The sequence below is a fragment of the Pteronotus mesoamericanus genome, unplaced genomic scaffold (assembly GCF_021234165.1).
Source record: "Pteronotus mesoamericanus isolate MK-2021 breed Mesoamerican mustached bat unplaced genomic scaffold, CSHL_Meso_final scaffold_476, whole genome shotgun sequence".
Lineage (NCBI taxonomy): Eukaryota > Metazoa > Chordata > Mammalia > Chiroptera > Mormoopidae > Pteronotus > Pteronotus mesoamericanus.
Window position 1 is genome coordinate 2,229,315 of NW_026555318.1, and position 14,695 is coordinate 2,244,009.

At 54.7% G+C, this 14,695-nt stretch overlaps 2 protein-coding genes across 4 annotated transcripts in view; one reads left to right on the top strand and one right to left on the bottom strand.

Annotated features, from left to right (window-relative positions):
• The window catches only part of MED24 (mediator complex subunit 24), a 31,515-nt gene extending 28,313 nt beyond the window's left edge, over window positions 1–3,202 (top strand). For all 3 annotated transcript variants that reach the window (XM_054593820.1, XM_054593822.1, XM_054593821.1), the window contains 6 exons: window positions 206–387; window positions 569–659; window positions 950–1,049; window positions 1,981–2,061; window positions 2,396–2,544; window positions 2,702–3,202. In XM_054593820.1, the coding sequence (XP_054449795.1) occupies window positions 206–387; window positions 569–659; window positions 950–1,049; window positions 1,981–2,061; window positions 2,396–2,544; window positions 2,702–2,818 (720 nt within the window). In that variant the 3' untranslated portion in view covers window positions 2,819–3,202. The remainder of the gene's footprint in view (window positions 1–205; window positions 388–568; window positions 660–949; window positions 1,050–1,980; window positions 2,062–2,395; window positions 2,545–2,701) is intronic.
• Window positions 3,203–5,310: 2,108 nt separating this feature from the next.
• CSF3 (colony stimulating factor 3) lies at window positions 5,311–6,792 on the bottom strand. Its single transcript, XM_054593861.1, is given in 5 exon segments — window positions 5,311–5,475; window positions 5,838–5,984; window positions 6,117–6,224; window positions 6,609–6,764; window positions 6,766–6,792. Coding segments are annotated over 5 exon segments (603 nt in total).
• Window positions 6,793–14,695: the final 7,903 nt, after the last annotated feature.

A 14,695-nucleotide genomic window follows, 5' to 3' on the forward strand; every position in this document is an offset into this window, starting at 1 on the left:
TACTGCGAGAAGATTCCCTGGAGTGGAGGCTGGTCCTCCCCTTGGAGCTCCTGGACTCGGAGGGGAGCCGCCCTCCCAGGGAGCTCTGGGTAGGGGCGCTGAGGCAGAGGGCTCCTTCCCGGAGAGAGCCGGCTGGAGTGGCGGGGGCGTCAGAGCCCCACGACCGCGGCCTCAGCGCCTGTGTGCCCCGCACCTGCCCGCTTAGGAGCTGCTGAAGGAGACGCGGAAGGAGCACACGCTGCGGGCGGTGGAGCTGCTCTACTCCATCTTCTATCTGGACATGCAGCAGGTGACCCTGGTCCTGCTGGGCCACATCCTGCCTGGCCTGCTCACCGACTCCTCCAAGTGGCACAGCCTCATGGACCCCCCCGGCACTGCTCTCGCCAAGTAGGAGTCTCTACAGAGCCTCGGGTCCCCACAGCCCTGAGCCAGGCACACTTACCGGGGGTCACCCTGGAACCCGGGCTGTGGGGAGGCCCTATCAGGTGGGGCCTGGTCATCATGGCCACAGAAACCCCCGCTTGGGGCCTCCCTAATTTTACTACTTTTCCTGGAACCCCTTTGCCAGGCTAGCTGTCTGGTGTGCCCTGAGTTCCTATTCTTCCCACAAGGGACAGGCGTCTTCCCGCCAAAAGAAGAGACACCGTGAAGACATCGAGGTAGGGGACTGTGCCCTTCCCTTGTTCGTGCCCAACAGACATCCCTGAGCCTTTTCTGGGCAAGAGGCGCCCTCCCCGGCAAAGGCAATCAGGCACGCCCCCTACCCCGCAAACGCCTGGTGGCTGCACGTCTGCAGGGGGAGCAGCGAGCGGGTCCACTAGGATCGTTGCGGGGGCGGTGAAGGTGGCTCCTCTGGAGATGCTGACCAGGGCCGGTGGGGACTTCGCTGTCACCCACTGGGATCTGAGCTCCAGGCCTCTTACCCAGTAATCGTGAGTTTTCCCTCCAGGATTACATCAGCCTCTTCCCCTTGGATGACATGCAGCCCTCCAAGCTGATGCGGCTTCTGAGCTCCAATGAGGAGGATGCCACCATCCTTTCCAGTCCCAGTGAGTGTGGACAGGGGCTGGGTGGCTGCTTCCTTTCTTGGGAGCTCAGTCCTGCCTAGGCGGCTCTGCGCTGGCCCCTAGCTGCAGGCTTCTTTGCCAGCAGGGCTGGGAGGGTGTGGCCAGAGTTTGCCCCATTTTGTCCCCTATGGGCTGCTGCTCTGTTTCCTTAGCCCCCTTCCCCCAGAGACTGGAGTTGCTGAGGATCCCTCCCTGAGGATTAAACAGTTCTGCCCGGATGCAGCTCCAGGGGCACATTGCTCTCCTTCCCCACCCCTTAGACAAGGTTGGGGGGGAATGACAAGCTCCTCAAGTGAGTTCACTGTCTTGGGCACAGTCTGTGCCGTTGACTCACCAGCTCTGACCTTCCTTCCCCTGAAACAGGCCCTGAGGCCTGGCTCAGGCCTGGGCTGGGACTTGGGGCTGCTCCCCGCTCTTCCTGCCTGAGGAGCGTCCCTCCCCCATCAGCCTCCCTGGATGTCACTGCCTCTCCCTGCCAAGGGCTCCTGCGGAGACACTGAAGTTTTCCTGTTTCTAGAGATTTCCCCTGAGCCTGGAAATTTCTTCTAGGGACGAGGGAACCAGCTCTGTGCTTGAGCAGAGGACAGACGCTCTTTCTGCCAAGCCCAGTGACCTTTGGCTAGTTAACTTAGCACATCTGAGCCTTGGATTCTTTGTCCATAAAGTGGCTGCGTGAGGCCTGAGTGGCTTCAGCCTCGTACAGCCTGCAGATGGGCCCCAGGCACCCGGTGCTGCTCACCGATGCTGGTTCTTCTGCCTCATCTCCTCACGGGGACCTCTGTACTCAGGGCCCCCTGAGACTCTGGACCCAAGGACCTTCTCGGGGTGGGCCCTCTGCACCTGGTGGGCCCTCTGCACCTGCACTTGAACCCAAGAGGCCTCCTCCTTAGTGCTCCTTCCACCTGCCCCACAGCCGACCGGTCCATGAGCAGCTCCCTGTCGGCCTCCCAGCTCCACACAGTTAACATGAGAGACCCGCTGAACCGCGTCCTGGGTGAGTCCTCCCAGCCTCGCACCTGAAACAGGGGTTCAGGCCTTGTCAGCTGGAAGGAGGCCTCCTGGTGCTCCCAGCCCCTCTGCCACATTTCCCCGCCTCTGTCCTCCCTGCCCCACTTGCTGGGCCTCCGCCGCCCCGGCTCCCGTAGGGAGTCTCTTCCGACTTGCCCCCAGTTCTTTCTCGTTTCCGCTTTTTGTCATCCCCACTGCAGGGGGCCCTCTCAGCGCTGCTTTCTTGTCCCTTTTCTGTCCTGCCCCCTCCCGGAGTCTAACCTTTTCTCAGGCCTTTCTCATGGGATTCCTCTCCTCCCACCCCGGCCCGTCCCACACAGCCAACCTGTTCCTGCTCATCTCCTCCATCCTGGGCTCGCGGACTGCCGGCCCGCACACGCAGTTCGTGCAGTGGTTCATGGAGGAGTGCGTGCACTGCCTGGAGCAGGGCAGCCGCGGCAGCATCCTGCAGTTCATGCCCTTTACCACCGTGAGTGCCTTGCGCCCGGGGGACGGCCCCACCTTCTGGGTCAGATGGGGTTTGGCAGTGAGTCCTCGGAGGGAGGGGGCCTCCTTCCTCCCAACACGCCGTGCCCACCACGGGGCAGCCTCGGTGAGCAGCTGTCTCTGCCTGCCTGTCTGTGCAGGTGTCAGAACTGGTGAAGGTGTCGGCCATGTCCAGCCCCAAGGTGGTCCTGGCCATCACGGACCTCAGCCTGCCTCTGGGCCGCCAGGTGGCTGCCAAAGCCATTGCTGCCCTCTGAGGGGCCACCCGGGCCCCGCTGGGAGGGTGCCAGCCCCAGGTTCCTCGAAAGGAACAGGGAGGAAAGATGAGACATCATTGCTCATACCCACAAAATGTAAGAGCCCTTTGTCAGTTTCCAGATCTTTCCCCTCTCCCTGACTTCTGACCGCTATGATGTCTCCCTGTCCCCTCCTTTCATAATTTCCTCTTCCTGCTGCCGCTGCTGCCCAGTGTGAGCAGCCGGGTTCCTTAGCTCAGGCCGGTCTCCCGGCCGCAGCCCTCCTCTGCGCCCTGGGGCGCTGTGTAGGTGCAGGGTATGTATATGTATGTGTATGTATATTAAAAACATTTTTTTCCATAACACATGAGGGAAGTTCACCTCAGCTCACCTGTAAATAAAGATCCTTGCAGATTCCTCTGTAAGTGCTGTCAGTGTCTTTGACTGGGGAAGGGACAGTGTCTTCTCCTTGGAATCCCCTTTGGCATGGCCCCAGAGAGACTCCTCCGGGGCTTGAGGAGGGAGGGAGGGAGAGGTATGCAGAGAAGGGCCGGCCCCAGGGTCCCTGCTGGTCTTGGGTCCACTCAGGAGGGTCAGGGAGGATGGCGGGAGCAGCTTCCCTTCCTCAGACTCACGTTTGGTGATAATGAGTCAACAGCGGCCTGCCGCCTACGCCCACCTCCAAAAGTCAGACTCACTCTGAAAAGGGTGAGGTTTTGGCCAAAGGCCCCACTGGCTCTGGGGTAGAGTGTCCTGTTCTGATGCTCCCCAGCCCGGCCCAGCCCCACCCAGAGTCTGATGAGCCAGGGTCGATCTGTCCCCCAGAAGAACACTGGGGACACGAGGGGCAGGGCTCTGTGCAGCCCCACCTGGCCTGCGCCACAGGTCCCCAAGCCTGGTTTCCTCAGGACTGCCCCTCAGGGAGGAAGGACCCTGAGCCACACAGCTGGGACGTTGCCTGGCCCAGCCGGACCCTGCCTTCCAAGGAGCCGCATGCAGAGGGGACGTGGGAAGTGATGAGGACGGGGAAGCCCAGGGAGGGGGACAGGTGCACGTGCACCTTGAGCTGAGCGCACAGAGAGGGGGACCTCAAGCCTGCCTGCGCTGCGGGCCCATCTTGGGGTTCAGCCCCGCCCAGCTGTGAGCTCAGCCTTTCAGGCTGGCAGGAGACTCCCTGATGGGTCTGCGACAGCCGGTGAGGGAGACGAGCAGAGCCTGGAATTTGAGTTCTGAGCCAAGTGGTCACCTTGACTCAGCTTCCCAACCCGTACAAGTCACACCTTAATTCCGTCTCTGTGGGCGCCGGTGAGCGTGGATGGGCTAGAATTCACGGAAGTCGCTAAGCTGACCAGCCCTGTGCAGATATGAAGTGGGTCTGGGCTGTTAAGGTTCTACCCCAGCTCCACACTGCTCTCCTCGCACCGGCGTCCCGTGTGCCTCCCGGACCCGGCTGTGGCCCCGCGAGGGCGGGACCATGCCTGCCCTGTGCGCTGCCATGTCCCTGCCCCTCAGCCCAGTGCCCACACAGAGCAGGTGCGAGGTAAATACATGCTGCGGGGGTGGATGTGGGGGAGCCAGGGGTTCCCCCTTCCTCCCTGCACCCCCTCTTCTCCCTCTGCCCTTAACCGCCATTCGCTCCCTGCCCCCAACACCTGGCCAGGCACCAGCTGGACTCAAGAAGGAGGAAAGACGTTTGCTAGAGACAAATCCTTTATTAACATGAAATTTGGCTACAATGAGAAAGCGGGGGCAGAGGCAGAGAGTGAACAATTGAGTTTCCCTCTCACACACCCATCATATAATCCCCCCTCATCGTTTCCCACCCACGTTCCCAGTCCCTCTCCAGCACGGCAGACACATGACCGTCTGCCCAGCCCCAATAGGAGTCAGAACACTGACCCTGTGGGGGTGGGGCAGGTGTCACGAGCCTATGGGTGTATACAGTGCTTCCAGAAGGAGGGACACCCCATGGGTATCAAAACATGCCCCCAAAATACTAAGAAAAATTATAGTTCCTGACAATTTTGTGGGACCCCAGAGTCAGGCTTCCCAGCTCTGGCTGCCTGTGCTGGGCTTCAGGCCCATGTGGGGATGGGGGTGTCAGAAGCAAGGCCTGGCCGACCTGGCATTCACAAGCCAAGCCCAGGCCAGGCCTGGGGAGGGGTACGGGACCCAGCTGGGGAACACTGCTGTTTAAATATTAAACAGGGCTGTCTCGTCTCCCACTTGGGAGATTTCCTGATGCTTCCAAGGGCCCCCAGTTGGGGGCCCTCGGGGGTGGGGGTTCACTGCAGCTCTTCCAGTGCCCTCCACGGTCATAGGAGTTAATACTTGGTATTTACCTATATGCCTCCCAGCCCAGGGGACAGGAAGACAGGAGAATGAAACTTGGAGGTGGAGGGAGGACCCAGGAGTCTGGGCCACCTTTCCACTCCTCCCTGTCTTTAAATATTAGGTTTAAATAAACATAAATATTAAATAGACATAAATACATTGAATGGGGCGGGGTTTGCTCAGGGCTCGGCAAGGTAGCGCAGGACACGGTACGCCAGCTCCAGGAAGCTCTGCAGGTTGGCGGCCACAAGGACGCCTCCTGCCCGGCGCTGGAAGGCCGAGGTGAAGGCTGGCATGGGGCCCTGGATGGCCGGCATGGCAGGGGCCATCCTCAGGTCTTCCATCTGTGGGGGAAAAGACAGGATCCGCGATGAGGCCCTGCCGAGTGGGCGTGGTTATCACAGGTGAAATGCACGAGGCTGACGGCCCCCGGAAGATCACAGGGTTGACATTGGAACCAGGAGCTGAACCCAGGTGTGTTTCAAGGTCCAGTGATCTGGCTCCTGCCCTCAACGAGAGGGAGTGTGGGAGCGCCAGCAGCAGGAGGGTCCTGGGATGGGGCGGTAGCTCCCTACATACAGCGCCCCCATCCCAGGATGCTCCCACCAAACCCTAAAGTATTCTCAGGACCCCCTAGGCTTCTAGCACGACCTTTAGGGACCAGCTTGGTCCAGGCCCTTAATATGCCTCTCCCAGTCAGGCTCACCTGCTGCCAGATGTTGGTGGCAAAGTCCGCGATGTCCAGCTGCAGCACGTCCAAGGCAGGGGCTACCTCAGGGGAGATTCCTGCCAGGGCCTGCAGGAGGCCCTGGTAGAGGAAGAGGCCACCGTGGAGTTGTCTCAGGCAGCCCATCTGGAGGAGATGGAGTAGGAGACTTAGGGGGTGTGGCCTGGGACGCTCCCCTCAGGGCCCCAGCTTGCAGCCTGGGGGTGGGGGGTCCTTCCCTTCCCCTCACTGCGTTCCTCCGTTGCTCCACACACTCACCGGCTGCAGGGCCTGGCTGGAGCAACTGCTCAGGGGAGCCTGAGGGATGCCCAGGAAGTGCCTGAGCAGCACCAGCTCCTCAGGGTGGCACAGCTTGTGGGTAGCGCACTGGGGATGAGAAGGATGCTCAGTGCAGGGGACACGATAGGGCCAGCTGTTCCTCCGCATCTCTCGGAGGTCTTCGCCTGCCTCTGGGTCCTGCCAGGCTCCTCAGCCCCATTCCGCCCCCACTCCCACCCCAGCCAGCCTCTCCCAGCACTGTCCCCAAGAGGTTCTCTTTTCCCGGGTTCTTCCCAGCCTTTCACGGCTCCTCTGCTCCTAACCTGCTTTCTTCCATTTCCCATGCCTCCCCTCGCCCATGCTCCTTCCTGGTGTCTCCCCCACACTCCCCTTCACCTCCCTCCTCTCTCCTCTCTGGGTCCTCTTTCCACAGCGCCCTCTCGGCAATATCTGTGTCTCCTCTCTGGTTTTTGGCCAGCCTCTGTCACTTACCAGCCTTTCCTGCATGACCGCAACATCAGCCTGGATCTTCCTCACTTGCTCTAAACACTTGAGCAGGAAGCTCTGGGGCAGGTTGCTGGCAGGGCCCAGGGGAGTGGCTTCTTGCACAGCCAAAAATGCACTGTACCAGAGTAGCAGCTGCAGGGCTAGGAGCAGACGGAGGCTCAGGAGACATGCTCTCCACTCCTACCTGGGTCCCGTTCTGGGGGCTGAGGGACCCTCGGCTGCTCCCCCCACTCCAGCCTCCCTCCCATGCCCCAGGCAGGCGGGCAGGCGGGCAGCTCCTGGGCCCTGGACAGGGACACTCACCCATCAGCATCATGGGGCTCTGGTCGGCAGGCTCAGCAGGGTCTGGGTGGGTCTGCAGGCTCAGGGCTTTGTCAGGGACCAGCTCTGGAGGGCCTTTATACAAAGCCCATGGAGGGCTGGGAGGAAATTACCTGGTACTGAGACTAAGGCTTAGTAATAACTTCCCATGATTTATGCAAATTTGTTGTCCAGGACAATGAGGGGGGGAGTGGGTTGAGACAAAAAGCTGTTTGCGAAAGTTTTGTGAAATTGTGGAATCTCTGATCCTTCTTTGACGTCGTGCCCCCCTCAAACTCTCTTCCTTCCTTTGGCCCCACCCAGGCCTGGATTGCCCCAGGGCGTTTGAACAGAACCCCGGAACAAAGGCTGAGCCATCGATAAAGACTTGGAGGCCGCAGTCCGGTCAGGCTGATCTGGGAGAGGCAGTCCTCCAGGCAGCCAGCCCTCTCTGCCTTGGCAGATCCGTGGGGCAGCTCCCTTTGCCACTTTCCCTTGGGGAAATCAAGCCACCTGCTCCCTGCCCCCAAATCCTGAGAGAGGAGAAGCTAGTTGCCCCCATTCCTACCCCCCAAACTCCCAGGAGGCTGCCTTCCTGAGTCCTCTTCTGAAGGGCCAGCGACTTGGGATAGGGACCTTAGGGTCCTGCCTCCTATCCCCATGCCACACTTTGATGGCTATCATCCCAGACTCCTGTCCCAAGTTGGTCAGCTGGGAACTCCCCAATACCCCCTGTGACTCATTCTCTTAAGCCCCTGGAATCCTGGCAGAGACCAGAGGAAACCGGATGCCTGTCCCGAATGAAGCAAGACGCTTGGGGGCTTTGGGTTCACCTGACCTTGCCCTTCCTCCTCCTCCTCCCACATTCCCCTTCCCCAAACAGTGTCCCGGGGCTTTGGAGTTGGGGGCCTGGGACACGTGGCTTCCCAGACCAGGTTCACTGCCAGCCAGAGTGTGTGTCCTGGCCTGAGGCGACGAAGAGCTGGGGGTGACAAAGGAGAAACTGCCCTGGCTTCGGGTCCTACAACCATGCAATGCTGGCGCTGGAAGGAACCTTGGAGTCTGTTCCAACCCTGTGACTGGGCCAGAGAGGGAAGTGCCTTGGCCACGGTCAAGGGTCGCAGAGTCGGAGTTACACCCCGGGCCTCTGCCTGGGGTCAGAGAGCTTCCCACAGGCCGTGGGCCCTGCCCAGAACACTCTGGCAGATCACACGCAAGGCTGCGGTGTTCTTCTCCAGTTTACTCTTGAAAAGTGCCAAGGCAGAGAGGCATCTTCTCTTGAGGAGTGGGTGTGGCGCTTTGGGAGAGGCCATCTCTGGGGCAGGGGTGCCCCCTGGTGGTCAGAGCTGGTAGAGTCTTCACCTGAGGATCTGCTCCCATCCTGTCCTGCCTGCATGAAGAGGCCCTGGCCCCCAACTCCGCTTTCAGATAGGTCTTCTGCTACCACGCATGGATTGAACCTGGCTCTGGCCTACCACAGGGCTGGGTTTAACAACTGAGAAGGCAGGAGATTCGCATTAACAATTATGCCCCCGAAAACTTCCAGAGAGCTCAGCCTGCCTTACACATTGTGCAGAGCGAGCAGAGCACTCTCTATATGCTATTGAATGCATTCCTTTTAATAAGCCTATGAGGAAGGGACTAGACCCATCTTCCCTTTCACAGAAGACAAACCTGACCTCAGAAAGCCTAAGTAACTAGCCAAATAGCAGAACCCAGGTCTGCCCTGTGCCAAAATCATAAACTCTTAACCATTGAATCCCTTAACCAGCGTTTGGCCTTCCTCACTCATGACTAGGCCAAGTCTAGACCTGGAGTTTTATCTTCACCTACAGTCTAAACGTATCAGATGTTTGGTTCATAAAAATATGTTAATTCTAACAAGGGTAGCCAGAATGGTGGAAGGACTCGACATCATAATTTGAAGAAAACAGGCTGTTTTGCTGGGGAAGACATGGGGATTGTCATGTGGTCTCAAGGGCCAGAAAGGGGACAGGGAGTGGAGGCCACAGCCAGCCCGTGTCCAGCTCAGCAGGAGGCAAGAGCTCTGATGGTCTGAGGTGCTGGAAGGTGGAGCGGGCTGCTTCCCCGGGGGCGGGGGGCGCTGTCCCCAGGAAGCGTCCGCCTCCATCCCCCAGGGAGAACCTCCGAATGTTAGCTGGCGATTATATGTCAGGCGCCTTCCATCACGCTTTTGTCATTTCATTCTGTCTTCCAAGCAGTAGGGTGTGGATTATTCTCGTTATAGACAAGGGATGGCTTCAGAGAAGCAAAGGGCCTTCCCCAAGGTCACAGTCGGCGGCAGAGGCAGGCACTGTTTGCTTCCCAAGCCGCTGTGGCTCCCATTCCATTACCTTCCTGTTCAGAAAGCTGTACTTCCTAGATAATGGCTCAATCCAGACTTTTGCCCAACTCAGGGGAGAGGGGAGAGGGAGCTTGTTATTGGCCATTACACACACAGGCTGAGCTAGACCAAGGGTCTGGCTCCAGAGACCCCTAGTTATTCATCCTTCCAGCTTCTGAAAGGCTTTCCATGTCTTTTTCAATGTCCAGAACTGGTCAGCAACTTCCCCTCACATTTCTTGTTTTCATCTGGCACTGGGTTTGGAGCATCTTTATACAGATTCTGGAGTAACTTATTTCTTGCAAACTTGGCCAGTGGACCAAGATATGTACATCCTGAGTTAAGAATGGGTTTTCCAGTTTTAAATGGTTGGGAAAAGAATCAAAAGAATATTTCGTAACATTAAAATCACATGAAACGTGAATCCTCGTGTTCGCAAATAATTTGTTTACATATTGTTTATAGCCATTTTCAAGAAGGGCGGAAGTGAGTAATTGTGACAGACCATATTGTTGATGGGAGAGACCTGGTTCTTCCTACTGACGCATGTAAAAAAATCACAGATCAGCAAACCTATTAGCGTGCAATCAGAGTTTATTAGTGATCCGTTCCCATGGAAGAGAATGGGCCTAGCTAAGGTGGGGGCTGGGTGAGAAGCATAGGCTCAGGGCAAAGCAGGGTGGCGAAAGTGAGGGAGGCTGGAGGCCGCCCCGGGGGGCCTGTGGCTGGGGGGCCAGAGAGCCAAGAGAGCAAGTCCTTTGTTCTGAGGACTTACATAGTTGGTGGGATGGGAGTAAAAATATTACATATTGATTGACGGGTAAATGTGGTGCCAGCTCTCCCAGGGGCGCGGGGCCCGTGACTACCCAAACTTAGGAATGTGTGGGGGTCTGTTAGCCCTATTCCGTATCCTGCTCTTGACTCCATTTGTTCATCTTGTTGTAAAACAGACACGTGACAGGAGGCTGTTAATTAAAGTCTGGGCTGTTACCCAAAGTTATGTATGGGCTCTTCTTTGGGCCCTGGGGACCCTCTCCTGCATTCCAGGCCTTGGGATGAGAGCACAGTTTCAAGGCCTTCTTTCCCAGGTAGTGGAAACACCACACAGAATTTCAAGGACTTCCCTCCTTCCGTGTTAACATAGTGTTTCTTGTGATGTTGGAACACCTGGCAGTATTATTGGACCAGGCTCAGGACGGCTGAGTGAGTGGGTGAGACTTGTCTCCTTCCCCCTCTCTGCCAATAGTTATGTAGACTGTTCATTCTACATAAGTGATAAAAGGCGTTTCCTGGCAACCAGATGCCAGACGCTGGCCAGTAACCCCAGTGCACTCTCAGAGTTCTCCCCATGCTGTCTCCTGCCTCAGGAAGGTTCACAAGCCTAAAAAATGTACTATTTGGCCCTTTAAGAAAGTTTGCAAAGTGTGTACACAGTACATGCGTTTGCAGAGATATCTTCTGCAGCACAGCCTGTAATAGTAAACGGATGCCCACCAATGGGAATGGCTAAATAAACAGTGGCCCATTCATACCAGATATGTCTCCCTGCCACCCCTGACTGAAACTCCATGAGGAAAGGAGTTTGTTTTACTCCATTGTATTTTCAGTACCTGGAACAGAGCTGGGCTCATATATCAATATAAGACCTCAAAACCAATAATGAGTAAGTGACATTCCTGTGATACATCATTTGCAAAGATTTAAAGACTCAAAACACTATTATATTTTGTAGTAAAAGCATAAACACATAAACTGGAAGGCTACCTGCTGAATTCATCCACGTAGCTGCTTCTGGGGAAGGAAGAGAAGAGCCTGGGAAATGAACAAGATGGGCTTCCAATCCATCTGTAATTATTTCTCTTTTTTTCACTTATTTTTATTGCTTATGCTATTATAGTTGTCCCAATTTTGCGCCCTTTGCCCCCCTCCACCCATCACCCCCAACTCCCTCCAGTGATCCCCCCTCCTTTGTTCATGTCCATGGATCATGTATACAAGTTCTTCAGCAACTCCATTTCCTATACTTGCTCTTAACAGCCCCTCATCTATTCTGTAATTACCAACTTGTACTTCTGAATCCCTGCACCTTTTCCCCTTTTCCCCAGACCTTCCTCCCAACTGGCCACCCTCCCAATGATCTCCATATCTATGATTCTGTTTCTGTTCTGCTTGTTTGCTTAGTTTGTTTTTTAGATTCAATTGTTGATAGTTATGTATTTATTGTCATTTTAATATTCAATAGTTTTGATCTTCTTTTTCTTAAGTAAGTCTCTTTAATATTTCATATAATAATAGTTTGGTGATAATGAACTCCTTTAGCTTTACCTTGTCTGGGAAGCACTTTATCTGCCCTTCTATTTTAAATGATAACTTGGTTGGATAGAGTAATCTAGGTTGTAGGTCTTTGCTTTTCATCAGTTTGAATAGTTAGTTCTTGCCAGTCCTTCCTAGCCTGCAAAGTTTCTTTTGAGACATCGGCAGACAGTTTTATGGGGTCTCCTTTGTAGGTAACTATCTGCTTTTCTCTTGCTGCTTTTAAGATGCTCTTTATCTATAACCTTTGTCGTTTTAATTATGATGTGTCTTGGAGTGGGCCTCTTTGCATCCATCTAGTTTGGGACTCCCTATTCTTCCTGGACTTGTATGGCTATTTCCTTCACCAAATTAGGGATGCTTTATTTTATTATTTTTTCCAATAGGTTTCCAATTTCTTGCTCTTTTTCTTCTCCTTCTGGCACCCCTATGATGCAAATGTTGATATGTTTGAAGTTGTCCCAGAGGCTCTTTACCCTATCCTCAATTTTTTGGATACTTTTTTCTTCTTGCTGTATTGGATTGGCTATCTTTTTCTACCTTATGCTCCAAATCATTGATTTGATTCTTGGCTTCATCCACTCCACTGTTGATTCCTTGTAAATTGTTCTTTATTTTACTTAGTATATCCTTCATTTCTGCCTTGGTCTTTTTTATGCTTTCAAAGTACTCACAGAGTTCTTAAGCATTGCTTATCTCTATTTTGTTTAGTTCTTTTTTCTGGAGTTTTGTTCTGTTCTTTCATTTGGGCCATGTTTCTTTGTCATTTTGGCAGCCTTCTTGTGTTTGTTTCTATGAATTAGGTAGAACTGCTTTGACTCCATGTCTTGGTAGTGTGGCCTAATGTAGTAGGTGTCCTGTAGGGTCCAGTGGCACAGCCTCCCCTATCACCTAAGCTGTGTACTTGAGGTGTGCCCTTCATGTGGGTTGAGCACTCCCTCCTCCTGTAGATAAGTCTCGATTGCTGTCAGCAAGTCAATGGGAGGGATTTACCCAGTCTAGATAGCTGGTAGGACTGACTGTGACCCCTGGCTAGGAACCCTCTCCCTCCGTGGCTTGTGAAGGTGATTTGGGTGGTGGTCTAATGTGGTCTGTTAACTGTCTGCTGGGTGCACAGGCTCTGGGGTTTCCTAAGTGGGGCACGCCAAGGTCAGCCTCCCCCTGAGTTCTGACTGGGGCCCCTTGGTAAGTGATAAAGGGATCTGCAGATGGCTACTGCTAATGCCAGGCCTGGGGCCACTCAGTGAGAGGGCCAGGGGCTGGGCTCAGCTGTTGCTTGTTTGAGCGGATTTCAGAAGGTCTGAAAGCTGCGCCCAGCCCAACCCTTCGTAAGGAAAAGCCTCCGTTCAGCTAGGGTGGGCCCATAAGTGGGATGGGGTGGACGCTTAGGTCATCTTCAGGGCAGGGCTTACCCTGTGAGCCAGGTTGATGGAGACTCAGATATGGTGTCACCGCACTGTGGCTCTGTGTCGGGGAGGGCTCAGGAAAGGTGCAATGGTTGCTGTCCGCAGCTCTCTCTGGGAGGAAGGTGTCAGCCAGCTCTTGCCCTGACACCAGACACTTCAGTTCCTCCCCATGTGCCACCGGTGCCCTTCAAGCTGCTGCCCCAGAGCTGGAGCTCGGAGTGAGTCTGAGTAAGTCCATGTGCGGCGCGAGGCCCTTTAAGAGGGGACGCCTGAGAGTCCTACAGTTTCTTCTGCTGACAGAATCCCCCCTGGTTTTTTCAGCCATTAGTTATGGGGATTTATCTTCCTGGCACTGGAACCCTGGGCTGGGTCATCTGGTGTGGGGCTGGGATCCCTCACTCCTGAGATAATCCCTCTGTTTTATATCTGCCACATGTGGGTTGGAGACCAGCTGGTCCCGTGTCTCCACGTCTCCGCCCCTCCGTCCCTCCTTCCCATCTGGGTGAATGTGGTTTCTTTAATTCCTTAGTTGTTGGACTTCCATACAGCTTGATTTTCTGATGGTTCTGAGTGATGGTTGTTCTATAATTTAGTTGTAATTTTGCTGTGGTCATGTGAGGAGGCGAGCAGTGTTTACCTACGCCTCCATCTTCCATCTGTAATATTTTTTCCTGGATTAAAAATTTGACATGATAACAAAATGTTAACAACATTTACTAAACTGGGGTGGAAAGTACATGGGTATTTGGTATGTTGTTGTTTGTATTTCTCTGTAGTTTTCTAATTAAAAAACAAAACAAAACTGGAAGATGGAGAACACAGTGAGCTCTCCAAGCATAAAAATGACACTATGCTTCAGGAAAAGAAAGCCAAGCCAATGGGGGATGAATTACAACAAAGTTCCAGACAGTGAGCAGACAGAAAAATGGTCAAGGTGAGTAAGAAGCAGGAAATCATGGCAGATGACCCCAAGTCTTTGTAACAGGGTGATAACCTCTCCAATCCATTACCAAGTAAGAAAGGATCTGAGCCACTTTGAGCCAGGCACAGGCTTTAAGATTTATAAGCAATTGTGAGGCTGGGCATCACTGGGGATAGTTATTAAAACGAGACACGTTAAGCAGGTTAGAAGGAGCCTCAGGCAGCTGCACCTGCCTTCTATATACAAGTCTGCTTATCAGACAATCAAACAAAGTCACCTTTAGAGGTCAGGTCAAATGGTCAAGGGTCAGGATAGCCATGTGGGGACAGAAACTAACCAGCATGGTAAGAGAACCATAGCCAGGCTGGAGGGAGGCAGCGCAGCCCGGCAGAACCTAACCTGGACTTTGCGACTCGTGGGCAGGCCCCCCCCAACCCCCCGCCCCGCCCCCAGCCACACCTGGGCCTGTCCCTGCACCCCAGCGGGGCTGGCGGGGATGCTCACTGTCAGCCCCCACCCCAGGCTTCCTGGAAGGGAGTTAGAGATTAGGTTTTTGGTCTGCAAAATGGGGAAAGAATTAGAATCCTCAAGATAAAAGTTTGGGTGCTGGAATAAAACCATCTTCCATGGAGACCGAAGGGGTAGTTTGGAGGGGAAAAATAGCGCCCTTTCAGAAAGCAAACTTTTGGCACTTTAGTACACAGGGAGATGGCAGAAGCGCGAAGGAAGTGGGCAATGCTGAGTCACTGTGCTCCGGGCTGGTGGGGCCAGGAGCCAAAGCAAGGTC